Source organism: Aquila chrysaetos, chromosome 4, assembly GCF_900496995.4.
Source record: "Aquila chrysaetos chrysaetos chromosome 4, bAquChr1.4, whole genome shotgun sequence".
NCBI classification, from domain to species: domain Eukaryota; kingdom Metazoa; phylum Chordata; class Aves; order Accipitriformes; family Accipitridae; genus Aquila; species Aquila chrysaetos.
Genome location: NC_044007.1, coordinates 36,552,319 through 36,580,270, shown reverse-complemented (window position 1 = coordinate 36,580,270; position 27,952 = coordinate 36,552,319). Strand labels below are relative to the sequence as shown.

Genomic DNA, 27,952 nt, shown 5'->3' with positions numbered 1-27,952 from the left:
AGATATAAACCCTTTAAATTTATTTTTTATTTCCAAGCTCATCAAAGCATGAACTATAGACAACAGAAGGGATGTTTCGGGTCAAAGGAAAGAAGCCTTTTTGTGTGCAGGTATGCTGCTGAAGTAAGCAAGACACCCCTATACACAATATTCCAGTCTCTTCCTAGATCATTTTCCTGTATACTGTTTTATAAGAAACTGTGACTACACCTGAACTTACCTAATCATGAGGTACCCTATTATGCTGATTTTATAGCACACCTGCATACATATTTGGTGGTATGTTCAACCCATTTTCAGTCCTTAGGTAAAGTTTAGTTGCTGTGTCGTTAAAAGAAGGTACTAACTAAGCAAAGGCAAGTTGTGTATTATTTCAGTGGTTTCCTATTTCTAAGAAAATTCTGAAAAGTTAGAGAAGATTTCTGAAATGATTTACCTGAAACTTTACATGTCATTGATAACTCAGAAGTAGTAAGGTGCCAGTCATTTTTAACATCACAAGACTTTTTTTTTTCTAAATTAAGAATTGTTTGGGGAACTGTAGACCTGTTCCCCGGGGAATACTTATTACTAGTGTTACTGTCCTGTAGTAAAAGAATACATTTTCTGTTAGGCAGGAGTTGCGAATCTGTTTCGTCTGTAGGTGGCAGCAGTGGGTGCCTTTGGAGAACGAAGTGCAGGTTCTTATATCTTCATTTCCTGCACAAGCCCATCGGTTTTAAAAGTCTAGTGTTTCTCTTGTAATACAGAGGTTAATAGGCACGTAGTGAAAGTCTTGCTATTATACTCTCTAATGTGGTACAAGCAAATATGAGTGTATAGCCTCGAGTTCTTTTGGTTCACTGACTGTTTTATGTTGTTAAGACAAAATTTTGAGGGGAAAAATATTCTGAAGCAGGGAATGTTAGACTACCAGTAAAAAAAAAGAAAAGCTGAGTTTCAATAAACCTAAAGTGAGATTGCTGGTGATATACAATGTGATCTTTGATGGAGGATTAATTTTCTACAACTATGAGATACATAAAATGCAGTTTGGTATTTCTGAAAATCCCACAAGGTCACTGTTTGCATTTTTAGTACTCAGGAAACCTTTGAGTACTGGCACTTGGCTTTCTTCCCCATTTTCAGCATAAATGTTGAGTGTAAATGCCTCTCCACTGTGGCTATATAATAGCCTAATAGATCTAAGCACAAGCATGTAATTCTGTGGTAATTCGACAGAATCAGCTGCACAGTACATAGAAAATTTCTTGAGATACTTATCTTCATAGACATTGGTACGTGAAAGTCTTGTTGAAAGGACTTTTGGTTGGTAGGTTTTTGTGTTATTTTAATACAATTCTAGCTGCTATTTATAAAACATATTTAAAGTAAGATATGCACATATGTCTTGGTACTTGCAGAATTTATCTTTCAGCTTCATTATGTTTTTATGCTTGTTACCTGGTACAGAGATAAGTAAAGAGACCTTAAACCAAAAAGAAGTGAAGCAGATTTTGCAGAGGGAACATAGGCCACAAGATTCCTACATTAAGAGGCAGCATTGTGTAGAAAATGTAGAAAGCCAGATTAGCTGATTTGTAGGAGGGGATTAGGGGAGATGATGAAAGGACTGGAGCATCTCTTCTATGAGGAAAGGCTGAGAGAGCTGAGACTGTTCAGCCTGCAGAAGAGAAGGCTCAGGGGGTCTTATCAATGTATTTAAATACCTGAAGGGAGGATGCAAAGAGGACAGAGCCAGGCTGTTTTCAGTGGTGCCCAGTGACAGGACCAGAGGCAATGGGCACAAGCTGAAGCACAGGAGGTTCCCTCTGAACGTCAGGAAACACTTTTTCACTGTGAGGGTGATGGAGCACTGGCACAGGTTGCCCAGAGAGGCTGTGGAGTCTCCATCCTTGGAGATACTCAAAGTCATCTGGACACGGTCCCGGGCAGCCTGCTCTAGGTGGCCCTGCTTGAGCAGGGGGGTTGGACCAGATGACCTCCAGAGGTCCCTTCCAACCTCAGCTGTTCTGTGACTGTGAGATTCTCCTAAAAATCTGTATGTTAATGCTGCTCAGAGCATAAATACTCTATGTGAGTTCAACTTGTGGGTTCACTGGATGGGTGACCAGGGGTTCTCGTGTAGCAGGGTACCAGTAGCTCCACTAGTGGTGGTAGAAAACTGCTGACAGCTTGGACAAGTATATTGGAGAAATTCATGAAGAAGCAGGAGAATCTATTACACTGAGGTCAAGTCATTGGCCAATACACTCTTTCAAGCCATGCATTTTCTTCTGTAACTTCCATTAATACCAATGGCAAAAGCATCCATTGACTGCAAAGCTTAAGTATCAAAAGTAAAGACACACAACGAATCTTCAGAAATCCCAAAGTTTTTCAGGTTGGCATTTCGTCCTGTTTATTTCTATGCTAGTCCTAGGGAGGAGCTTAGTTTCTGATGTCTGGAATGAGTCGTCTCTTCCAAAGATAAAATATCCAATGTCCTGTTAACACTAATCAACACAGAGAAAAAAGGTTCTTCCTACCCCATTTGGAAGCAAATAACAAGATGTATACTGAATACCATAGGAATTTTGTCACATTTTAGAGATGTGCTTTCTTTGATGGCAAGTCTAACTAGAAAACGAATAAATCATCCAGCCGGTAATTTAGCTCATGAGCTGCTTGATTTACACTCCAGGAATCAGATACACAAACCTTGTCTCTCTCTCTGTGCTGTAGAGTTTTTGTCATTTTTTAATAATAATAAAGGTCACAGCAATGAGTTTGTGACTTGGCTGATTTAAGATGCCTTCCTTTGAAGTTGTAGGAGCTTAGTCACTATTTGGGCAAATATCTTGCAAAGCCTATTACAAACTTAAAAAAGCTGAGGTGGAGCTATAAGAATTTAAAACTATATATGAAATTCAATATATAATGTATTTATTGTTCTGCTGCTAAATTATGTATATTTTTATAATTCAGGAAGAACATATCTTGGATGACCAAAATTTTTCATACATAAAGAAATTATATTAATCATTGACTAAGATCAGTAGAGATTTTTTAGGATTTAAAAAACATCTGTGTTGTACTGGAGGGCAGTTGCTTTTCAGATCTGGCCCAGATCCATGGAGAGGGGCAGTCTTGTTAAAAGCTTCTAAATGTGGATAGTCTAGTCCACAGTCAGTTTGCCAGTCTTGTCTTGTCTGCATCTACTCTTGCAGTCTCATCCATCGAGGTCCCAGTGAAGTGAAGGCTGTGAAGAACCAGTGGTCCAGTCCATTCCAGTGGATTTTATGCAAGCGGAACAATCAAGTCAGGGGAATACAAGACAGGATGGGCATGATGAATCACTTTTGTTTTTCTCAGCAAATGTTATGGAGGTTTATGCTGCTATCAGATGTTTAATTTGCTGCAAAAGCACACAGTAGCTTAGTCCAATGTTGAAAGAAATATTGTCCACAAAAGCTATATTCTAACAGAGTGCTTGTATTCATCTGATCATTTATAGGACAGAACAGGTGTCATTGTAATTCCCGAGCTGCTGCTTCTCTGAAGTCACTGGGATTTTATTGTGGAGCAATATACAACTACATTTTTAAGTAGTGCATTCATGATGCTCATAGCCATTATGAAGAGCTTGTTGGCATGCACGCAGTAGGCCTGCTATCTTTGAATCATCACTGAGATGATTCTGCACAGGTAGAAAGGCCTCTGCTGCATTTATTCAGAAGGCTGTTACGGATAATGCTTTGCCCCACTGATGTCCTCAGGTGTTTTCCCAATGTGTTGAATTGCAAGAATGAACCATGTGCAATTGAACCAGGAATTCTGCAGTACTGCTTTGGATTCAGACACTGTTTTTTTAGCTTTGGAAAATTAACTTGATCCTTTGAGTCTGTTCTTCAAGTAATGACATGAAAATAGTGGTATTTCAAGCACTGCAAGAACTACTTAGGATTAGGATGTTTCTAACCTGTAAGGGGGAAGCAGGAAGGAGCACAAGAAAAGGCAAGCAGTGATACTATGTTTGCTGTGGTATTTCAAGCACTGCAAGAACTACTTAGGATTAGGATGTTTCTAACCTGTAAGGGGGAAGCAGGAAGGAGCACAAGAAAAGGCAAGCAGTGATACTATGTTTGCTATGAGGACACTGATAGGTTTGTATCTCCTGTCCTAAGTGCTAGAAAAGCTATAGACTGCTCTGGCTGAGGGTATGCATCATCCTGCGCAGCACAGTCATAGAGGCAGAATCACAACACCTGCTCCTTGTACCCCGCAGCTCTTTTAAACATGCAGAAAAATTTTATGTTGAGTGCCAATGGCTCAGCTGGAGCAGACTGTTGCAAACGCCTGTAGTTTTACCAGAGGAAAACAATTTTAATCACTTGTCCCTGGACACATGCAGTCTCTTCATGTATCATTGCACAGAAAAGATTTTGTATATATTTTAAAGTGCATTGTACTACAGTTTTCAACTATAGCCAAAAAGATTGTTCTTTTTTCATAAAACTTTGAGATATATAAATGTGTATGCAAATAAATAAATGAATATGTATGTATAAATACAAACATATACATATAAACAGACACATATATGCATATATGTTTCCATAAATATCTATTGGCTTTTGCTCAAGAGGTCTAACAAACTAAAGTCTAAGTTTGAACATGCATACACAGATATATAAATGTACAGAGGGAAAGTGGTACTTTTTTTTTCTTTACTTTTATGGAGCAAAGTGTGAAATTAATTTATTGAAAGGAATTTTATAATATATTAAACTTAGTATTAAATATAGACAGGGACTTCTAAACCAAATTTTTAGAATAGAATTTTTATATTATATTCATAAGAATGGCAGTTCTTGACCGGTAGCAAATCATTAACTGTGTCACATGGTTTCCATATGATTTTAGTTTCAGTTTGTGTTGTATCTGTAAGCCCTTTAACTCTTCTCTTCTTGGATTGCAAGTCTTGTAAAAGTATGGACGGGAAATCTGCAAATATGCAAATCTACAATTTTTTTAAAGTGAAAAATCTCTGTCCGTGGCCAGTATTAAGGTAAGTCTGCATTTTGTAATAGCATTTTAAATGTATTGTGAGAACTGAAGGCCTTGCTAACCACTTTTTATTGTTTCTGCTTTATCACAAAATGATTCTGTAAAAGTATGTTAGTTTTTAGAGCAGGCTTATATTTATGTTGGCTGACAGACACTTTACTCTTCTTGCTCCTGTCACATTAGATCTCATATGTTTAATAAGAGCAGGGACAATATAATTCTGAGTGATACAAGACACTCCTGTGGCACTTAATTGTACCCCACCTAGTACATGAGACCATGGTGCTGTTTGGAGTGCTATCATGCATAAAATATAGGGGATATTAAGGGCTGAGATCTTCAATGGAATTTCCATGTGCACTTGAGAGCAGGCATTAGTGCTTGGGCTTGGAATTAAGACATCGGACATTTGGGAATACAGATTGGTGAGTCTTTGATAGATTTTTTTTTTTAGGTTACCATGAGCAAAATGTAAACCCTGTGTTTTACCAGCCGTTCAAAGGCTCTTACAAGACTAGATTCCTTATTCAAGATAATTATGAGACTGTGAGCAAGCTGACATGCTTGATAATGTGTGGCTCCTCATTTATCTCAGCTTACCTGATGGCTTCATATACCACCAAGATGTCCAGACAGGTCTGCAGACTGCTGGCATGGCAGCAGTTTGGACAGTATGTGTGTCTGAAGTAGAAATCACCTGGCTCACAGCTACTCTTCATGCTGTTTTTTCAGAGGAGTCTGGACATAGCCTGTAAATCTTCCTTTTTATTAGGAATAATATGATAATGAGATAATTCCTCTTTGTGAAGTGCTCAGATACAAAAGGATAGGGAGGTTGTAAAGAGGGAGGAATCCAGTTACCGTGTTTACTCATTTCAGGTACAAAATTAGAGGCTACTCCTTGCCACTCAATGTCTAGTACAGTATTATTCATTAAATGTGAACCTTGGTATACTGCCTACTTCGGCCATAAATTGCCTATCCAAAGAACTTTCTGTTTGGATCCAGTTATTGACTTACCTTTCACTTTTGTGTTTCTTGCAACAGTCAAATAGTGAACTTGTTCAGTTTTTTTTTTTTTCATCTGTTCTAAAAACCACACATAATGTTCTTGTCACAAAAAAGAATACAGCTTGACGAAGGTGGTACCTCTCAAGTTGCAGAATGACATGATATTCTTACACAGAGTAAATACAGTTTCCTTTGGAATTTTTTTGAAAGAATCCTAGTAATAAACTCTTAAGTTTGTTCATACACAAGTTTTCATATATGAAACATGTAAACACAAAGGTCAGTTTATGCTGGACTTTGTACCAAAGTCCATTTCCCTGAATCTGACTATGAATTGGATATAAATTGCATTGATTTGAAAGAGATTAGTGGTATTTTATTGGAGAGGAGAGGAAAGAACATGAAAGGATTCCAGCTATCCCAGCTGTAAAATCCCCTGATCTTTCTGACCTCTTCTGGGCCAGGACATGAAACCTAAGTAGGAGATAGAACAAGAGGCTAGAAATAGCTGAGGCCTAGATCCAAAAAAATAATGTTTAAACACCCAGAACCTTTTTAGGCTGTTATGTTCCCACTTGTCTTCATTAGGAAATTAAGAGCTTAAGTTGTCTTTTTTTGGATTTGTACCTGGGTCACAGCATAGACTAGCCCAGTCAACACAAGCAAAGAATAGTCATTACCTTTCAAAAGCTTTGCTCATGGGATATTAACCAATTGTCTCATTTCGTTCCCCTGTGTCAGCGTGCCAAAATTCACAAAAATCCAAAGGAGACCTGCCTCCGCATGCCCTTCCCCTGCCCTGAGTTCCCTGGCGCAGCTGTTCCCCATGTATCGTCTGTTGCTGTTTGGCGGTGGCACCAGCCCAAACCCGGTGCTTTGGCATGTCCTGCATCCCATCCTCTGGGATTGCTGCCAGCAGCTTTTTCCTAAGATATGCAAATGAAATAAGGGACTTTGTAATTTTAATAATTATGGCGCTGCAGAGGTGGAAATGAATGAGAAAAGAATGTACTACCTTACAGCTCTTCTGTTTCACCTGACAAATACCACAGATCTACAGAGGAAAGATGTGTAAGGACTACTCAAAGAGGTCACAAGAATCCTTGCAATGTAAATGTAGTTCAGGCTGTGAATTAATTCTATTTGTAGTAGACAATGTGGTTAGGTCATCTATGTGTGGCTACTATTCATACAGCTTATGAGACATTTCCCAAAGAGGTGTAGACTGGTTCAGGTCTGGCTCCTTACAAGTGTCTTTAACAGGAGAGCTGCAATCCTACTCAGCCCTTTCTTGCTGCATATGGAAAAACAAGCAGAAATGATAAAACCACTAGACGTATGCACACAAATGCAGTAACACAGTTGGAAATGACATAATGATGTGTACTCTGATACAGCAGTGTGCTTCAAGGCAGGAGTTTTCTCAGTGTTTTGTGCTGTGCATAGTAAGGGAGAAGAGCTCAGAAGTTAAGTTCTGGGAAGGAATCAATCCTTTTTTTCCATAAACTGGTTTTAAAAACTAGTAGAGGTAAGCTTGTTTCTTGCAACTAGTAAGAATTATCTCAACAGGTGCTTGGTAAGTGGAGAGTCATTGTTGGGAGAGAGGGTGACCTCAGCAGGTTCAAAGGTTCAGCTTCTCTTGGGCTGATTGTTGACAGATATCTCAGTACATTCTGCATTTTGTACTTGCTTGTTTAAATGGTCATGTGAACTGCTGGATATACTTTAAAAGAAAATATTGTTACTGCTGTTCTTCCTTTTTTCTCTTCTTTTTAGGAACCAGTAATGAAGAATGACTCCATCAATTAAAAAGACAATTTACATTTATCTTTTCCAGAATAGACATGTATCAGTGTAGTTAATTTAATATTTAAATCAAGAATCCAGAAAAATGCAAGTCCCTTTGCCATAATAAAAATGCATAACCCAACTTTCCTTTGTATAAAGCACTATGAGCAGGTGGTATCATTAGGAAAAAGACTCCATTGTAGGAAAGCATTTAGATTAATTCTGACTTTCCTTTACATGAAGTGAGGAGAGAATGACAACAGTGACAGTCTAATGCATGATGAAATTTACTAAGCAGAATTTTATTTTTTTAGTTGGTGGAATTATAATTTATGTAGTTGATATTGGAGTGGACTTCTGGGTAGCTAGTAGATATTTCTGTCAAGGACAATATTGTTGGGGTATATTGCTACTGTGTTTTAGAGGTCTTTCATCATTAATAACTCAGGTATTCAGTTATGAGTGGTTTAAAAATGACTGGGAAGGTACCAATACCGGGAAGCTGAAATGGATTTTTCTAGTTCATCTCTTTCAGTGTGGAATTTTTATAAGGTAAGCATATTTTAACAATTATTTTAAAAAGAGAAATAATGTTGCTTTAAGACAGTTCATTAAGAAATGCTTAATATGGCTTCAGAGACAAAACCTATTCTAGCCTTAGCAATTGCTCCATGTAAGCAAACAGATTTTTGTCTGCTTATTCCAGGGGTAAATTATGTCAGGTTGTGATGGAAATGTAGATCTTCTTTCATTTTACCTGTAAGTAATAATTTTTATCATTCACAGCCTAAGTCTATTTGATTAATCAGCCTTTTTATAGGGCATATTTAATAAAAATGCTTGCTTTACAGAGTAATACTGTTGTAACTGATAAATACAAGATTTACACCAAGATTCAGAAGAGACATGAATAGTTGAATAGTTAGTAAGTATACTTGCAGCAGTACTTCCTGCAGGGACTGAGTTAATGGTGACAGGAACCTTTGCTTGCTGAAAGGCACATGTCCAGGAACAGTTAAAGATACCATATGCTTAACATTCTGTGGTGGCTTTTCTATAAAATTATCATTATTATAGACATCATTTATGCCAAGATTTTACCTCCATTTTAAAACTGAGGTGAAAGGTATTTCTGAAAAGTCCTGAACTTTAATTATTTTGGGTATGCAACATGTGAGAAACATGAGTGAATATAGACTTATCAGAGACACTTAATAAAATACTTATTTAAAATCCTCCTTTAACTTCCTATACTAATTTATGGACAGCAATGAAAAATATATTTATGCCAATGTAAAAATTCCCTTCACATGCATGTTTTATTCTTTTTTGTTTTATATATTATTATAACTTGATATTATCATGGATTAAGGAAAATGATGGAGCTTTTACATGTCATGATTAACTTTTGCCTCTCAATATTCTTTTTCCTTTTGTCCATCAGCTTTACTTTCCTTCTCCTCCTCCTCTTACAATCCCGAAGTTTTAGAATTCACAAAGGATTATTTACTGACAGGTTCAACTTTTCTGGTGTCAGGTATTAGAAAAACTTAGAAATACTACATTTTGAAGAAAAAGAAAATCCTTCTTCAATTTTTCTGGATGGTTTCTTATTCACTAACCAGATGCATGGCATGGGTTGTTTCACGTGAGATATACCAAGACCTGGCCACAGGGACTCTGCCAGGTTCTGCCTTTTAGAGGGGATGTCTCAGGGCCCAGTGTGGCACTCTCCTTTCTGTCTGTCCCCAAGGCTTTTAATCTGCAGGTATGTTTGGGAGTGCCATTCTTGTGCTCGTGACTTATAAACCTGCCCCTCTGAGTTTGTTTCTTCCAAAGGAAATTAAAGCCATGGCCTCTCTTTCTGATAACTGATGATAAATGTTAAGCCAGTAACCACGGTGTAGAATGGCAGAAGCTGCTCTTTCAATGTCTGGCAGAAAACCACCCTTCTTCCCCTTTCTATTCCATGACCTCATTCTCTGTAATCTGTTCAGGACTGTAATTCTGGTTTCACCTTTGGCTTGGTTTTACACTCCCAGGTTGCCCCTAAATTTTCCTGCTGATTACTGCCTATCTCTAAGACCTCACCTTTCAACACAGACTTTCAGAATTCAGATCCAAGCTCCGACTGTCTACAACTCTAGATACTGTAATCTTGACTCAGCGCTTGTATCTATTAAAAATGCTGCTTTTATGGGCAAATCTTCATGGATTACCTTAACTCTAAAGTAATCCATTAAACTCTTGGATTTACCTGAACTCATACCCTTTTCAGTGAATACCTCTTACCATGAGTTTCTATAATTTTTGAAGCTTCCTTCCTAGAATTAGCCCCATCTTCTCTGAGTGGCTTATTATCTAGTAAACATAATTTTGCCCTTTGCACTGACAGTGTTGTCAACTTGGTCACCTGTTCTCTATTGCACAAATGATACTTTCTTCTATGCTGCCACTTATGCTTGGAAAAAGTTTCCAAGTTGGTATGTATAAATTACAAAGTTCTTTCAGCCACTCCTCAAAATTCAGCAGTGTGATAATGCATACTGTAAAATATAAACTGATAACAGCAAGCTGACATCTGTGCTTGTACCTTTGTGATTAACTATTATATACTTCCTATTATATGTGTTTTCTTAGGTGTATCCATGTACAACTCCCTCCTGTCCTCCTTCTTAGTCATCTGATTTATCCAGTTAATTTAGACAGTGAGTCTCTCAGGCTTATTTCTATAGTCGATGGACAAAAATAGATTTTGTCAGGAGTCGGGTCATACTTGTTAAGGCGAGCTTCTCCAGAAGGTCATTTGGGGCAGGAACCTATATTCTGCATTCACTACAGAGGAAAATAGGGGCCTAGCCAGTAACTACGACTTGAAATATACCTGAAATTATAAGACATGAATACACCTTGCTGAACTTTCTTCCTTCATTTCTTCCTTTCTTGCTTCCCTTCTTCCCTCTCTCATATGTCTTTTACACCTCTTGCTCCATCTTAGAAACAGCGAACTTCATTATGTTATGTTTGTACAGTGCACAGCACAATGGGAATCAGTCTGGTCATGTTATCACACCGCCAATACTAAGTAATAAATATGGAACTAGTATGTGTGTATACACGTACATATACACTTATGTACATATATATTAAAAATAGAGAAAAAATGAAATTAAAATTATTTCATATCTAATAAGGCTTTATTTTATTGGAAAAAATCTAGAGCTGTAATTATATTTCATATGAAATGTTATTCTCTGCAAGGAGGAAAATTAAGTTGGTAAAGTATGTATTAGCTATGCTGACTAAAACAATTTTCAGCCTGACCCATTTAAATGAGTCACACAGATGTTGGTAGAATTGAGAACAGACTGCCGTACAACAGTAAACATTAAGACAATAACACAGTCAGTGACTGTGGAAAAACGGGACGTTTCCCTGGGGCACCATATGAATTCTGGAGTCCACTGACATGTAGCAGTTTGCAGCATCAGTCAAGGACACCTGAGAAAGACTAGATTTTAGCAATTAATAACCTTCACTGTCAGAATAGAAGGCCATACAGGCAGCAGCCATTGTGGTACTGGCAGCTGCTGTTGTGTCTCTTGATGCTTAAAGGTAGGCTCAAGATGCACTGCATCTTTGAACAGAAGCGGATGAAAAAGATTTTTTTGCAAAGATGAATTATAAATCCATGAGACATCAGAGTAAATGTGAGTGCTTTGCTAAACCTGGGATTATTTCATTACACATTTTTAAAAGGCGATGAGAAAAATTCAGTCAAGATAGGTGATGTTCAGTTTATACTGGTAAGAATTTAGCACCTGTTAAGTCACACCCAAACCAAGAATGGGTCAAAGGTGAGGACTGAAGCTGGTAACATGCCTCCAGCAATTTATGTGTATAACATGAAGTTCCACAGGACAAAATAAATAGAAAGGTATTTAAGATACAAAGTCAGTGAGGTACAGAGAGTCAATTAAAAGTGGAAAGTTTGTAATGCTACTTTAAGTGAGTTAGATGTTACATAATAATAAGTGCTTGATCACCTTTTCTTAATATAAATTTACTGTCCTAAGTATTGACTTCGTTGTATCAGTTTCATGGACTTAATCCAAGCCTTTTGATACTTAGAAGATTAAGCTTAACATGCAGCAGAGAATAATTTTCCTTTGATTAAGGATTTATAGGATGCTGCAAACTGTGACTGCATGACTAGAATTTAGAAGGGACAGTCACTGCTGCCAGGTCTCTCTCAGACCCTCCCTGCATGAATTTCTAAATGGCACCCAAATCTTTATCAGTGTAGTTTGATGAGATGGGATGTGAAGTGTAGTACTGGGATTGTGGTGGAAAGTCCTCAGTGGAAATCTGAGGGGAAGCAGGTGGCATGGAAGCACGGGCAAGGCAGTTTGCCTGTGACATGTGAAGGCTGTGAAGCAACAAAACCAAGTAGCTGTCACCTCTGTGAATTCCCAGTCATGCTTGGAGAGCCAAAGCCTTCCTAATTTTACAGGAGGCCAGTAGCAAACTTTATCCCTTCTGAAAGGATGATGAAAACGTAGGAGCGTCTCAAGAACAGAGAGGCAGTGGAGCTGTGTTTCAATGAGTGTGTGTAACATGCAGGAGTCCTATCATCTGCATTCTCCGCAAAGCAACACTACAAAGGCAGAAACCTTTTGTTTTCCTATCAAAGTGAATATGATATTTAGGAACACTGATAACTCTTTACTGCTCACATATGACAATTCCAGTTGTAAAGAAATTATGGTTTTTTACACTGTTGGCTTCGAAGTAGCTTACATACCTTGGATTAATGAAAAAAGGATCCTCTTTAATGAGTTTAGAGGGAGAAAAAGTAAATGGCAACCCTGCATTTGTCTGTATCAATGACACACTACCCATACCCATGTCACCTTCAGTTTAAGATGTACATCTACTTAAAATACATAACCAATCCAATACTTTTAATTAATGTATTTTTAGTCTAGTTGAAGTAGATTTTTAAGAGCCTTTTTTTCAGTGTATGGAGATTAAAACATGGAGCTGCTACGGCAATAGATATTAATATAGGAATATAATTATGATTGATAGGTTCATAGCAGGCACAGTGTTTAGGTGAGCCATAGGCATGATAAAGGAGAAAATTTGAGTCTGATCTATCCCTTAGTACAGACTGATCTTTGCCCTTGGCTGTAAACGCAGTTAGGCCTAAAAGTTGGCTATGGGCCCTTCCTAAAATGTCCAAATATTGGATGCCAAATGGGCAGATGGGAACAGGAGTGTAAGCTCAAAATACTCTTAAAGGATAAAAGATTTGTCACAGTGAACTACAGTAAATGACATAGGCGTGTGGAGCTCAGGGAATACCACCTCACTTAATACATAGTCAAAGAGCAATGGAAGTATTTGGACTTTTCTAGAAAAAAACCAATGTATTTTATACAGTATTCAAAGTCAGAAGTGGACTAACTGAAATTGCTACAACTAGTGAAAAATACTATAGCATACCATCTTATAAAAATATAAACCTAGTATACCATACTCAGAAGGAATATGCTTTGGAAAACTGACAAGTGATTTCAGGTGCCATCGAGCTGAAATATTCCTTTTACAACATGTCTGGTTCTTGCCTCGTGTATCATCTGCCTTGTCAGCTGTGAGCTCTGCAGCTTGAAAGTTGCGCAGCTGGTTTCCACTTCTTGCTGCTTGGACAAACACAGGCTCTGGTGAATGAGTCCATGGACAACTAACAGATTGGTCTACCCAATTGTTTTTTCTTGAAAACACTGCAAACTCTCCAGATGTTTACATCTTGGATGCAAGAACCAAATATTTTGGAATACTAATTGTTTTATAAACTCAAAAAGCTACAGATGCCTTGCCAAACAGTTCAGTTCTTTGCTTATGAGTGATTATTCAGAGAACAGTAAGATAAATACACAAAAACATAAAAGTAGAGAAGTTTCCTTTGGCAGTAAATAATGGATCTAGAGCCAGCTCACAGAATCAATGTATGGCCTGAATGGCAGGGCTGCAGTCTATGAATCTCTGCAAGGAGAAAAGCAAAGGATCTTCCCCTAAGGCTCTTCAGCAGTAACATAGCTGCTCCACACCTACTACTGATGCTTCCAGGTTGCAATTCTCACTTGTATGGTCTGCATTCTTTAACATGCCAGGGAGTAAGCCATGATTCCTCTAGCACGCACTTAACCCAGGGCCTGCAAATCCCATCTGTCTTGCTTGTAGCTATGGAAGAGCCCCTGACGCTGTCTCCCCTGCGGTCAAAGGCTTTGGTCTTTAGAGGTGGTGAAGGTGTTAAACTTTTAACACCTGGAGGAGTCAGGAATTCTTCCTAGTTCCCTTTGTAAGCAGAGGGGGACTGTGCTCCAATGTTATATTGGGACGAGATGATCCTGTGAGACCTGGGTGTCTAATGATCTGCTGCCCCCCATTTTCTACATAAAGGAAATGCAACTGCAGGGGTTTCACAGGGTCCGTAGTGCGTATGATCCTGTGGACGATCAGGGAATTGGGAACCTGCGGCACTTCAGCATGAATCTTGAAATCGTCTCAGATGCAGCCTTAGGGAATGGAAGTAGGAGGCAAGCTAAGGCATAGGACCTTGCCTTTCTCAGCCTGCACGTTAGCAGGCTTGTACAACTGTGTAAGATCACCAAGTGATGGTCTGTGGTGTTCTGCTTGATTTCTCAGGAAAATAGATCTGAATGAATGGTGTAATCTTCATAATCCAGATGACTAAATTTTTCTGTTGAGGGGGAAGGCCTTTAGCAATGTTTATAATGCTAGAAAAATTGGCTGAATAACAGTTAGTTTTCTTGGAAAAGGACTGCTTTTGCTGTCCTTGCCTGTCAGTTATAGTTAAAATGGGTTCACCGGAGAAGAATATTGGAAGCTCAAGACATCTGGGAACTGAATAGGCAGAAACAGGCTTGAAAGTGATGTCTGAAGGCTGTTATGCTCAAAATCCTGTTTATGAGCAAACACACGGGATTTATATACCTATAAAGCCAAGAACTTAGTACAAGTGAAATTGTAACAGTTGATTCCAAGAATCATTATTAGTCTAGATTTATGTATTACAGGAAAAGAAAGAATACTTCTATGGATAAAAAGTTTCAGTAATAATAATACGGTTACAATTGTTAGACACTTATTTCTTAGTTGCTATCCCTTTTCCTTGTGTTCTGCTCACCTCTCCTCTGCTCCTCTGGGTCTTAAGGTCAACAGTTCCATTCTGGTGCATGGGGGGGATTACGGCTGTTGCCAGTGTGTGTGCTGTGGAAGGTGGCAAAGCCGAGCTACAGGAGCGCGCGGATCACACCTGAACGAGACGTAAGCAGCACGTGGCAATAATGGGATAAGACTGTGAGCCTATGATAGCAGAGCAATGTATATAAATTATAGAGGTTGTTATTATGTTTTGGAGGGCTTTAAGGACTTTGTTCAGCTGCTTAAAAGTAGTCCTTCATGATAAAGCAGAACTCATAGCTCGCTTAATGCTTTTGCTTCTTTGGTCTATTCTGTGATTGGAGGAATAAGAAGATTTGGAAAGCCTCAGAGCCAGTTTCAAGCAGGAAAAGGAGACATAGTAACAACTAGCCTGAAAAACAGGAAAGAGAAAGAACCTGCCTAGAGGTGAGAAAAAGGACCCAATGAGAGAGAAGACAACCCCAGACCTGAATATTACTATTGGATCAGACTATGGTGTGAGGGGCAGGAATTTCAACTGTAACAGTATACTTGCCCAGGGATTGTAGTGTTTGGGGTCCCTCTCTGGAGGCACCTGTAAGTCTGTGCACCGCAGATAGAATAAATTACGCTTTTTATTTTGAAGGCCTTGATTAGAGAATCTGCTTCGGGGAACCTAGGGTCGAGCCTGAGAGAAGAAGAAGCGCCCGAGGGTGAGTGTGTGCGTGTGAGGAATCGCAAGGGGCACCCGTCGGCTCACCGGAGTCGCCCGCTGCGAAGGGACTCTGCTCCGAGCAGTTCAAGTCTTGGGTGGTGTGTGTGTGTGCATGACTCCTTGATTGCTGTGTGAATGCTCGGGCAGCGGCTTCTCCCTTAACATCTAGAGTCTTGCTGGGAGAAACATGACTGATGTTCATGTCGATGATTGCTTCTTCACCCTTAGGATCCACTTTGGGTCTTTTTTGTATGTTCGCTAACACATTTTGCTTTTTCTTAATTTCTCTGCAGCTTCACGTTACATCCAAACTTAGTATCTGTGCTGCCTTTTACACATGTTAGATCCTATTTCTTTTTTCTCTGTTACCCCTAAAACTGGTTCCATCCAGCTCCAGGTCCTCATTTCTATAACTGACCATTGGCAATTTGGTTATAGCTGTGGAGTCTCCAGTGTCAAGCCATCACTTAACATCCTATGCATCCTCTTCCGCACTGCCTCTGGTGTCTCCGCATCTCAGGACCTCTGCTATCATACCAGGACTATATTTCCCTATTCTAGGTCATCATGTCTGTCAGAAATACCTCATTCAATATAGAATATCTGCTTGTTACTGTTACCTATATAAAACTATGGCTGTGCCACACAAAAATAAACAAAAGTAAACCAAATTACCCACCTCGTCACTTGGAAGAAAGCACCAATTTTTCTGCAGAAAATCCAAGCTAAACCAAGCAAAGTCACAGGCAGGTCATGAAAAATGAGAGCAAGCCTGACAAGCATCTGTCCTGAGGCCTTGCAAAGCTTATGCCATGTTACTAGCAATGACAGTGCTTATTACGATGCTGCAGAGTAAGAAGGCTTAGTCTACAATCTGCATGGCCAATGCTACTGATCGCTTGAAATCAAGCAAACAGCAGAAGGGAGCAAGCATTGCTTTGCTTCAAGATAGGATTTACATGCATACTTATGAGGATACTTCTCCCTGCTTTCGTTTGTTAACTAGTTCCAAAAGACTGCTGCTGAACAGTTCAACTGGAAAGAGGTCTTTAGCTGTGAAAACCCATTCTTCTGGAATTGCCCCATTTCATCTATTACAGCATTACCTACCTTGCTTGGCTTCCAAAGAACTACTGCAATGAGCCAGATCATTCACCAGGGCTGTATGTGTTTGTGCGAGTTCATTAGGGACAGTGGAAAAAACTGTAATTTCCAGCAGCTGGAGCTTTGGTCCTACACCAGTCAGGTTGTAGCCATCACCCTGTTTTCCTAAACACAGCCATAAAGATTACCAGGTACAATAGCTGGTTCCTCCCTTCATTATCAAAATAGTTTGTTTGATAAAAACTTAAGCATTCTCTCCCCTCTGAGGTGCTATGTTCACATCCAGGCCTGAAGCAAAAGTCTTGAAAATGGGAATAAGAGCTAGGTTTTATTTATCTCTAAGCAAAGCATTAGAGATATCCTGAACAGAAAAGGTTCTTTACCACACAATGTACACTAGTCATGACTAATTCCATGTAGCTTTGCATTCACTGCTCTTTAGAGCAAGTGTTCATTTAGGCTTAATTGAAAATAAACCAGAACTGTTCTGAAGTCATTCAGGTGCACTCATTTGCCAAGGCAAATGGCTTCTTCATGTAAAACCACTCAGATTATTAATAGAATCTGTCAACCCAGGCATCCATGTGTCTCGAAAATAATTTTCTGAAATGAAAGTCTTCCTGAGTATTTAGAAAATAACACTGTAGTGATTTTTTTTTTTTTTTTAAGTCTGTTGTATGTTTGCAATTCATCAGATATCCTTGGGGCTTATGGATCTATATTATATGTACATAGATGTGGATATTCACAGCTGGATGTTCACTAATACCCTTAAAAGCATACAAAGAAAGTGAATGAGTATCTCAAAGAGAGACTGAGGAGAGATGCTAAGGGAATTTTCAGAAATGTGGTACTCTTAAAGAAATAAGAACCTAACAAAATAAAGCTTGTAATCTTTATTCAGGCAAGGCTCATTCTGTTCTAGTAGTTTTTACATTGCATCAGTATCGCTGGACTTAAATGATTATCTGATATCACTGATACCAGACAGATACTGGACAAAATTTTATCTTAGTAGGAGGTGCTGGATTACATTCAAAGATAAAATGTGAATGGAGAATGAAATGGGGAAAATCATTGTTAGGCTATATCATTTTATTGAGTTGCACTTCCAAAAAACAGTCTAATCAAGTCTCCTTTTTTTATAGGTATTGGTTTGCTTTGAAGTATGGCTGCCAAGCTGCATTTAAACAAAAAAGCAGCAGAGATGCATCAGAAACAGACCCTCCCAACTTCATTCAAAAACAAGCTGTTGATGCAGTGACTGATATTAACATGCTCAGGGTATTCAAGACTTTTCTTGAGACCACACCACAGCTTTTTGTCCAGATTTACATCCTCATGGAACATGAGAAAAATAATTTCTGTCAATGTGAGTCTGTCTTTCTCCTTAATTTGCAAGTTGAGTATCTTACCTAAAACGGTAACTTATGTGATTGGATAACATTTTAAACATACCTTGGAAAACATACAGTCCACTGTATTATTACTCTGCATTTAGTTAGAATTTCTGTCTAGTAGATGGTCTGTTCTGCTAAATCCATGAGAAGGAAGATTTCACTATAACAAGTCATAATATCTAATAGAAACATAATGATACATCACTTGAAAATGAGGTATTGAGTACAATTAGTATATGATTTGCAGAGCAGTTTGTTTTGTTGCTTTTGCTTACAGTTTCTTTTAAAACTGCTAACTGGGCATCTTGAAATCACTAATGTATTTAGAGCAGCCCTGTGAACTGTCACTACCATCACTCACGTTACAGATGAGGGACAGAGTCAGAAAAAAACTAAGGATGTGTCAGCATTGCAGAATGCAGTATGATGAAGAGATACTGGTTCAACTTTCAGAAGCAAGACAGCAGCTCCACCATTTCCAGCTCTAAAACTAGCAGGATTATTGGCAAGACATTGACTTACTTAAGGCTGGATTTTATCTAAACAAGACCTGCACTGCTGTCTAGTGTTCCTTCATAATCCATGGAGTTAATAGGTACTCAGACAAAATGGTCAGACGAATCTCATCTTAAATATCACCATGTGAAGGGTCAAGTCTTAGTTATAGATTTTGACATTATAGACACCCCAGAGTCAATATCAGTTGCTGAAGCTTAAGGTTTTATGGGCTATTTGCAATACTTGGGGAATTTCTAAGTCATCTGTGTATGAAGATGGCAAATATGACACACAACTTAGGCAAGACCATTAATGGCCAGAGGCCGGGCAGGATAACATAGGCATACCAAACAGCTTTAGATGCCTAGATTTAGATAACTAAACTGAGCCTTAAAATTAAGGTGACTTGTTCAGGAGCACAGAGTAAATATAAAATTGGTATAAAGAAAGTGTTAAGAAAGCACAAACTTGTCCAAAAGTTCATTCAGAAATTATGATGTAAAATAAGTATCTTTTTCTTCAGTCTGACATTTTTCTTTGTGTTTTTTTTAGATGCTGCCATTATTTCGTCTTTTTGTGGTATCTCCTTTTCAATGGTTGATTATCAGATATCATTACGAAAATCTCTGCCTGATAAAGATGAATTTCGTGTGCTTCCCAAGTTAGTGTATCTCCTCTATAAACTGCTTACCATCACTTCTTGGATACTCAGTATTTCACTGATCACTCTACTAAGTGTTAGAAGTTCTGTAATTCTGCTGCTATTTCTTTGGATCTGTGGCTTCACCTGGACTTTGAAACAACATACGACATTTTGCAAATCTAGGAAGATGGAATATCTGTACAGAACTGTTGTTGGAATCATTCTAATTTTTACCTTTTTTAACATAAAGGGGAAAAAAACAAAAGTCTGCATTTCTATTTATTATGCTACTCACACTGTTGTAACTCTAGGTATTTTGTTTGTATATATGTTCTGGAAAACTTCCATTATCAAGGAAATACATTTTACAATTGTAAGCATCCTAACTATTCTTAGTCTGGTGTTAGGTATTATTTTTCTTGTTGTTTATTATAGGCATTTTCATCCCACTGCTTATTGCAGACCACAGGCATGTTCAGATGAAGTTGATGGAGAGGCAGGACAAAAAGATAGAGTGAAAATTGGTAGATTTCAAAACTTCATAATGCAATGAACAGTATAGATTTTTTTGTGTGGACTTCAAAGCAAATACTTGCTGGATAGTCTGTCATTGTTTCTCATGTATCATCACTGAGTAGTACATAATGGACCAGAGTTACTGGCTCTGAATAACTATTGTTTTCTGTGATGCTGTACAAAGCCTTTATAACATAAATATTTCTCTATGTGCTGGTAAAAGTTACTTTTGAAAAAGAAGAAGTTTAATCAATCCATCCAACACAATCCACTGTCAGCTTTTAGCAATGCAAATAAAACATAGGAAAAGCTAAAAGTTAATCAAATGAAAGCTAGCATTAAACCATAGTCTATTCATTTATGTTGACTCTGTTGAAAACAAGACTTGTTTTTCTTTTCTTGCTGGAAGGAAAGAGGAGTGCATTTGAAATAATTGAGGGCAGTGATCAGTTATCAGCTTCTCCCCATTAGTGTAAGAGCTGCAGTTCTTCAGATGAGCATAGTTACAAACCATACTGCCTTCTCCCTAAATATCCCCTGAAGAAAAATAGCTTTGATTTATGGCTCAATCACTGTCTTGCCACAAGGAAATTTGGGGAGATATATTCAGGCATTTTCTCTTCTAGGTGTTTTAATGACTCCTTTATTGTTTTTGTTCTGCTAAACTTTCACACAACCTTCTGTATTTAGGGGTGATGCCAGCTTGTTGTTTGGGATTATAATAGCAGCTTGAGTGATTTATGGATGGCAACAGGAGTCTTGCATATAAAGGAAGAACTATCTTCCTTGAAGCTTTCCTCTCATTTGAGCTATAAGATGTAATACTTTAAATGCTGGTTTCCACTGAAATAGGAGGCTATGCAAGGTATGCAGTGGTGCAGCTTCTTTTGTCTTTGTCACTGGAGAGAAGAGAAGCAACTGTTCTGATGCATTGCACTCACAGGGGCTGGGAAACCATGGAATAACCAGCTTGTCCCTCAAGATTTTTTTGGCAGAAGGCAGAGTGAAATTAGACAACATTTCAGTCCTGTGTTCAAATGCTAAATCAACAACAAAGGAAATAAGGTTGGTAGGCACAGCTTCTTCAGAAATAAAATCTAAGGGGAAGTCTTTCAGAGCTGCTGTGTTTTAAATCTGAATTATGAAAAGTGGGCTCTTCCTCTCCCCTCCTTCCCCCTTCCAATAATTCACATTTGCAGTTAGAGTAGCCACAGGCAAAGGGAGGAAACCGAGTTTGAGAAAAGAGACTGGAGATAAGAAAAACTGATAAACTTTGCCAGGAACCAAATCTGTTTGCATTATTGATCAACAGCAAACTTCCCTGAAACTTTGGGGGAAGGGCTGATGCTTTGGTTGATAATTAGGGTGCTGAAGAGCTGTGTCTTGTGCCTTTTGTGTCAAGTCCTTGGACTGCAGACTGCCTTTTTCTTGTTACCCTTCCAGCCTTAGCAGAGCTCAGGAAAGTTTCTAAGTGTGTTTCTTTCCCGTTCCATTTCCATAGTTCTTTTTACTAGGCCAACCACTTACATCTCCTTAATCCTATTCAAGGAAATTAATTTCTAGGTGCGTAGCTTGGACTGAATGGTCTGCCTTTCTGAGGATACACATGAAAAAGCAGTGTAGTAAGAAGAGTTTAATTCTACAATCCCTCATTTCCACTTAGGGCTGACTAGAATGTGGGTCCAGAAGTTAAGACATAAAAAAGCACAATCCATGAGACTTAAGCAATAGTTTTCCTAAAATGAATACATAAAACAGTACTTTCACTTCCCTCTACTCTGGAAAAGAGATTTCCAGATTTATTTGCCCTGGAATGGCTGCTTAGGCAAGAGGAAAAGCCCAAGGCTCCATCCTGCTTCATGTACCATGATTGCCCTAAGTTGTGTCTCCGTTATCTACAGAGTATTTATTACTGGTGATGGTACCCTCGGCAGCAGAATGCATGCCTGGTTTTAGGTTCAATGTACTCTTATTTTGCTATGAAAAAATAGGATCCTAAATAGTGAAGACTATCCCTATATTGCTTCCCAGACTTCTATTGTTTGTTCATCTGAAATCCTGAGAAGGGACTAGGGTAAGGTAGGGTGGAAAAGGGAGAATATTATCTCATCTTGCAGAAAATTACAAAATTTTGTCTAACCATTATTTGGAAGACGACCTCAAACTTTGTACATTATCTGAGAAGCAGATCTCTGGGGAAATATGAGCTTCTGAGAAGTCCTAGTGCGAGCTTCAGCCCTGGGGCCTCCAGGTTGTCTGCTTGCTGCCAGATGCCAGAAATCTGGAGCCTGAGTTGCTCTGGAGGAAGGTTAGTTTCTGGTGAAACAAAAAATATTGTCTTGGTGGTTTTTTTTTTCCTTTCAGTGAACTGACAAATTTCAAATAAAAGTATTTCATTGCCATTTCTCTGGCCAACTCCTAACACTGATTTTCTTTCATGGGAGAGAAGGCGAATGTTGTACTGCCTTCTGTTGTTCTCCTTATGTCTCCCCGTTCCCTCTTCTGTGCTACTGAGAAGGATGTTACACTGAAGTTGAGTTAGTAAGAAAGGCATCTAGGTGGCTATTTATATCACACTAATTCAAATATACACCAAACCCAACTACTTAAGTTTCAATCCCTATTTTATGCTTGTAAGTCGTAGTGGATATAAATTTAGCCATATCCTAAAACTGGGAAATGATCCTTTTGGGAAATCATGCAGATTCTTTTCATAAAGCTTTAACAGTTCTTTGGTATCCTGCCACAGATACTGTAAATGTCTCCATTTTGCTGTCATCAGTCAGAGGGCCTCAAGAGATGGGGATTCCTGTTAGCTTGTCCTCTGTAGACTTTTATTTATTTACTTTCAACTTTAACCTCCTCCCTTTCTTCTTGACCTTAAGTTGAAGATTTTCACTTGATTCCCTTCATTTTCATACTTACGAAAATGGCTTCTCATTCATTTGGTCATTCTAACTCTGAATCACTGTAGCAGGGAGGACAAGGAAGCACACAAATTGACTCTAGACACATTTCATATCACCAGTGACCACTTCAGACAAAACAAACAAAGCCCCACTTCACCTAGGTGTAAAGTTCAAACAATAGACTTCATACATATCCTTTCTGTTCCCCAACTACTCTTAAAATTCAGCTGCCACTCAGTTCATGCATTGTGCCTGACCTTGTCATTTTAATCTAACTGCAAATTGAAAACAAATGTTTTTTTTTCTTTTTCATTCAGTATGTCCATTACATCTTACAAGAAGTATTTTAATAAGTTAAATAAAAATAATAAACAATTTCTTCCTGTTTTGACTACTGTCAGACCTGGGTAAAAGGGACAACATTCAACAGAATTGTTTTAATTATCCTACTAATATTCAACATGCCATTTGATGGCATGGGTGAGCTCACCTGATGTACCACAGATAGCACTGATTTATGAAGCCATAATTGAGTTTCCAATAAACATTTGTCAAAATAATGTATTCATTCAAACCAAAGCCTTCTTTATTTATTCATATAAAAGAGCACTTAACTTTCAACAAAGAATTGCCTGCCATCAAAAACACTCCATAAATGGGGGAAATTTATGAAGACACAGTACCAGAGGGTGATCGGTGGAAGACTAAAGTTCACTTTAACCCTTCAGAGTGCTGAGTTCCACCTCTTGCTTGTTACTGGTACTATACGTATTTCTTTCTAAAAGCCCCAAGCCCAAACATTAACCTTTGTATATTTAGACATTAAAGTACCAGCTCTTTTTTCTACCAGAAAGTCTTACATCTCAAAGATGGTTTCAAAACTAGCATCTCTCATTTTTATTATGCAGTGTAGAAGCATGCACACAGCTCAAAGGTATCTGTTTTTAGGCTTACCTGCATTCTGCCCAGTTTTCACCATGTGTATATTCTTCCAAAAAAAGATAAGCTTTGAGAGGTTAAGCAACTTATCTTGTCTGAACCTGAGGCAATACATGTACTTGTCATTCATTCCAGCTGAAGAATTTTCCTGTTCTACCTCTTTGTGCCCTTCTCTACTTCCTAGCACTTTAGTTTCATTTTACAGATTTGTAATAGAATAGCATGGTAGATGGGCTGTACAATCAGTATTTGAATGGAGTGCAGATAACCCCCTGGAATCCACCTCCATAAAAAAATTTTCTTCTTTTACCTCCAATTAGCTAACATATAACAAATAGAAGTCACACTGAAGATTCCCACTATGCAAGTCTTACTCAGTAAAATGTAGACCTTGGTGGGATAGGAAGTGATGCTACAAGTTTACCTTAGCCTGCTAACACCTGTTGAAACTATAAACTGCATTGGCCTTCCTATGATTGTGTGTGGGTTTCCATATATGTTCCTATTTTTAGCATACTGGTTTTATTTCGAACAGTGAACACAGCTGTAAATAACAGAGCAGAATGAGAAAGGGTAGGAAGTTTTCAAGTGCACATTCATACCTCAGAAACTCTAGTGTGATTTTGCTAATCTCAATACAAAATCATCATCATCATTACCATTATTGTTACTACTACTGGCACTTTGTCCAGGTGTCTAGGATGACAATACTTAGAAGAATACGTATCTGTTGCAACTGGAATGCAACAAAAAGTTGGTAGTAAAGTTCTGTCATGCTTTGGCTGCTCAGCACTTATAAGTGATCTTAAGTCTCTCTGATTAAACACAGGTATTTTTTAATGGCAGCTTACAAACCTCTTGGAAAAGAGATGGTTACCCATTTTGTTCTCTGTGGAGTAGGTCAACTTCTGCAAATCAAGGGCTAAATGTCCCTGGACAGTTCCTGGCTGCTGTGAGAAAGTAAACAACAAAGCTACATGTTTGAAAGTCACTTGCAAAGATGAAGGTAAGGAGAGGAAGGCATAGCGAACAGAGACAGTGGGAGCTGGTGTTTTTCAGCCCTTTTCAAAGTAGCATACTCTACACATTTGGTCAAACTTGAAGTGTGTTATACTGTAGTAGAGCAGAAAGGGACCTCAAACATAATTTTGTAGCTTGTCCGGCAGCAGGACCACTGTGCTTGTGCCATTCCTGGCAGAAGGTTTCTAACTGGTTCTAGAAAACACAATGTCTCAACTAATCTCCCCCAGATCTATATACAGTCTTGTCAGTCAGAAGCCTCCTGTGTCCAGCCTCATTACTGCAGTCTGAGCCCCTTGTTGTCTTCCCTGCCTTGCAGAGCAGATGGTTTCCTTCTTCTGTGAAGCACTATTTTACATATTTAAATATAATTATTATGTTCTCAGACTTCTCTGCGTGCCAAACACATGAAACCACTTAATCATGTATGTCTTGTCTTCTAGACTGATGATCCTTCCTGCTGCTTTCTCTTCCAGTTGACCATGTCCTCCTTGAAGTATAGGACAAATATCTTTATGCAGTACTCTAGGTACTGCTGACCGTATCAGATGGATTACTTCTTGTGTCCACAGGCTATAATCCTATTTTTATATCATAATTACAGTTTTTGTCTTTTTTTATGACATCGTGACTTTCAGTGACTCATGTTCAATGCACTGTAGCACAAATATTTTTGTGCAGAAGCATTGCCTTATCTGTTCTTTCCCCTTTGGGTGTTTGGTTTTAACTGTAAGATGAAGTTCAGCTCCTGCCTTCTTTAGGGCCTGGCTTCCTTCAGAGATTTGTTTCCATGAATATTCAGCCCATGGTCTAGAAAACAGCTTCTCCTCTTCAATGGCAAATGTTTAGTGATTGGAGTTTAGCTGGGTGTTCACATAAAAGTTTGAGAGACTTGAGGAAAAGTCCATTGGCTTTTTATAATTCTGCTATGCCTATATTTGTGGTTTTCCAAAACTATGTCCTACATGAAAATGTACATCTTCAGTGGACATTGCATTATTCAGCTGAGAAAAGAAATGCATTTGCCTGGCTGAAGTTACACTGTGTGGGGATATGTGCCACTGCCATGACTGAGACTGCACGCTGTTGATGGTTTTGTAAACTATCAGGTCTTTGTAACACTGTTTGAACTGGATGAAAAGGCAGAGTGAGAAGAAAGTGTTTTTGTAATCTGAGCTCTGGAAAATGGTGTCATACAATACGTACAACAATGCAAAAGATTACATACTACAGGTCTCTTCCAAGCCGTTTTGGGCTGTGTTTTCCGGAGCTATAGTCATTCCTAAACTTAGATTTAAAAGGATAAGTCTTAGTCACCTGTCAGTTGCTTTTGTCAGCACTCCAAAGCAGCAAAACAGTACCTCATATAGCTCTGTGCTTCTTTGCCACAGTCACTAATGTGTGGCAGCGTTATCAGAGTGGTGTTGGTACCCTTACTTGTAGGTTCGTATTTATCTCAGTTTTCTGCCATACACAATTAATTCCAATTGGATGGTAAGTTGTATAGGGTCCTCTACAATCAACAGAGGGGGAAAAAAAAAAAAAAAAATCACACCCAGAGGACTGTCATCCTTCTACCCTGCCACCTATTTAGGATGTGATGAATCTTCCTTTAGAGGTACCCTTTTCCATTGAGTACAGAAGGAACATCGACAGGATGCAGTTTAGGTAGGTAAAATTAGGTGATATAACTGACCCTTTGGATAGTAATTCTATCACATGTAGCAGAACCCCAGTCAGTTATCAGCAAGAATCTTTCTTCAGATTGTCTATATAGGGATATTAGTTGGCTATTTCAACCATTGAAAAAGCTAAAACCTGAATGGTGGGAATGCATCTTCTTTCTCCCATACACATGGACTTCTCTGGGATGCTGAGATCCTTTGAATCTCATTTGCTTCTTCTGCATAATGGCTTACATTTAGAATTTCAGACTGCCTTATTAAAGCCTTTGGACCATTTCTGAACAGCATGTTGAAATAAGTAAACTTCCTCTGAAACTTAGTATTAGCGCCTTCATTGTAGTAAGCAACCACTTTAAGTATTTTAAAGTTAAATGCATATCAACTTGTATTAGGTTTTGCTTAGGTGCAACTTGCTGATATGACCCTATAACACTTGAGAAGAAAAGTGGAAGGAACTCACCCTGGTGAATTCTCCCTGGGTTCTCTACCATGGCATCAACAACAGGATCTTAACCAACTGTGACCTTATAGTCTGCAAAGCTGAATGGCACAGTTATATAAACACGAGGGAAAACAGGCTAGGCCATATAACATGGAAGAAGTCCCTTCTAAACAACTTCTTAAATTACAGTATCAGAATTTGCATAGGCTAATGAGCTTGTGCTTTGGCAAACAGTTATCATAATCAACAGCTTTTTAAAAAGCATAATATAAGCAAATTTATTTTTCAAGTTGCATGTCCATTTCTACTGTGTTCCATTAAACATCTGGGGAATTTTATAAAAAGAAATAAGCATGGCAGTTTCAAACAAGAATGACTATTGTGTGAAAAAATGAATATAAAATCATAATTAGTGATTTAATGTCTATAATTATAATCAGACTTGAACAGCTATTGTAAATATCAGTAATGAATTTATGCCTTTCTTTGAAAAAAAGAAATTAAAACCCCCAAAGCCTTCTCTCACTTATGTTCTCCCAGCCAAAGAAATAATGTTTACATGTATGTATTTAGAAATATAATTAAAGCAGCTGGGTGTGGCCTTCTTTAGTCAGAAAGAAAAACAAAACGCAAAAGCCCAAGGGGTTTTTTTGCTAATGAGGGATTGTGCATGGGAGAATATAAACAAATAACTTGCAAGCCTTGTCATGGGCAGTTATTTTTTTCACCCCACCAAAGTGGGCTGGACCTCTGAGGTTCAGCAGTTACCAAACTCCACATGTAAAGTGGGTGGCTCCTTGTTCACTGGTTAATGGCTACTTACACTTGGGTGTTTTGAGAAAGGATGGAGTGAGTTTTCAGCTCAACCACTTAGGAAGAAAGCAACAGAATCCCACTAAAACACTAAGTCTTCCACTTCCAGTTTCCATTTATCAATAAAATGTGCAAAAGGGTGACTGTCAAAGCAACAATTTATTTACTGCTTACAAAAGTCCCAACAATATTGTGTCAGTTGTATCTTATG

General features: G+C 38.4%; 1 protein-coding gene across 7 annotated transcripts; it reads left to right on the top strand.

Moving 5' to 3' along the window:
* The first annotated feature begins 42 nt into the window (after window positions 1-42).
* On the top strand, window positions 43-23,402 carry XKR9 (XK related 9). 7 transcript variants are annotated; one of them, XM_030012790.2, is made up of 5 exons: window positions 4,907-5,050; window positions 8,297-8,400; window positions 15,089-15,201; window positions 18,025-18,248; window positions 19,327-23,402. In XM_030012790.2, exons 2-5 carry the CDS (start codon window positions 8,356-8,358, stop codon window positions 19,968-19,970), a joined length of 1,026 nt encoding a protein of 341 aa, XP_029868650.1. In that variant the 5' UTR covers window positions 4,907-5,050; window positions 8,297-8,355; the 3' UTR covers window positions 19,971-23,402. The 7 variants fall into 7 exon arrangements, with proteins under 7 accessions (XP_029868653.1, XP_029868650.1, XP_029868649.1 ...); XM_030012789.2 differs by lacking the exon at window positions 15,089-15,201 and having other exon boundaries at window positions 7,837-8,400; XM_030012792.2 differs by lacking the exons at window positions 4,907-5,050; window positions 8,297-8,400; window positions 15,089-15,201 and adding exons at window positions 8,522-8,607; window positions 9,293-9,385.
* The last annotated feature ends 4,550 nt before the right edge of the window (window positions 23,403-27,952 follow it).

Coding starts and splice junctions, on each gene's coding strand:
- XKR9 (XM_030012789.2), top strand. CDS start 8,126: ATGATGAAATTTACTAAGCAGAATTTTATTTTTTTAGTTGGTGGAATT. Junction 8,401..18,024: donor CAGTGTGGAATTTTTATAAG/GTAAGCATATTT, acceptor CTTTTTTTATAG/GTATTGGTTTGCTTTGAAGT. Junction 18,249..19,326: donor GAAAAATAATTTCTGTCAAT/GTGAGTCTGTCT, acceptor TGTTTTTTTTAG/ATGCTGCCATTATTTCGTCT.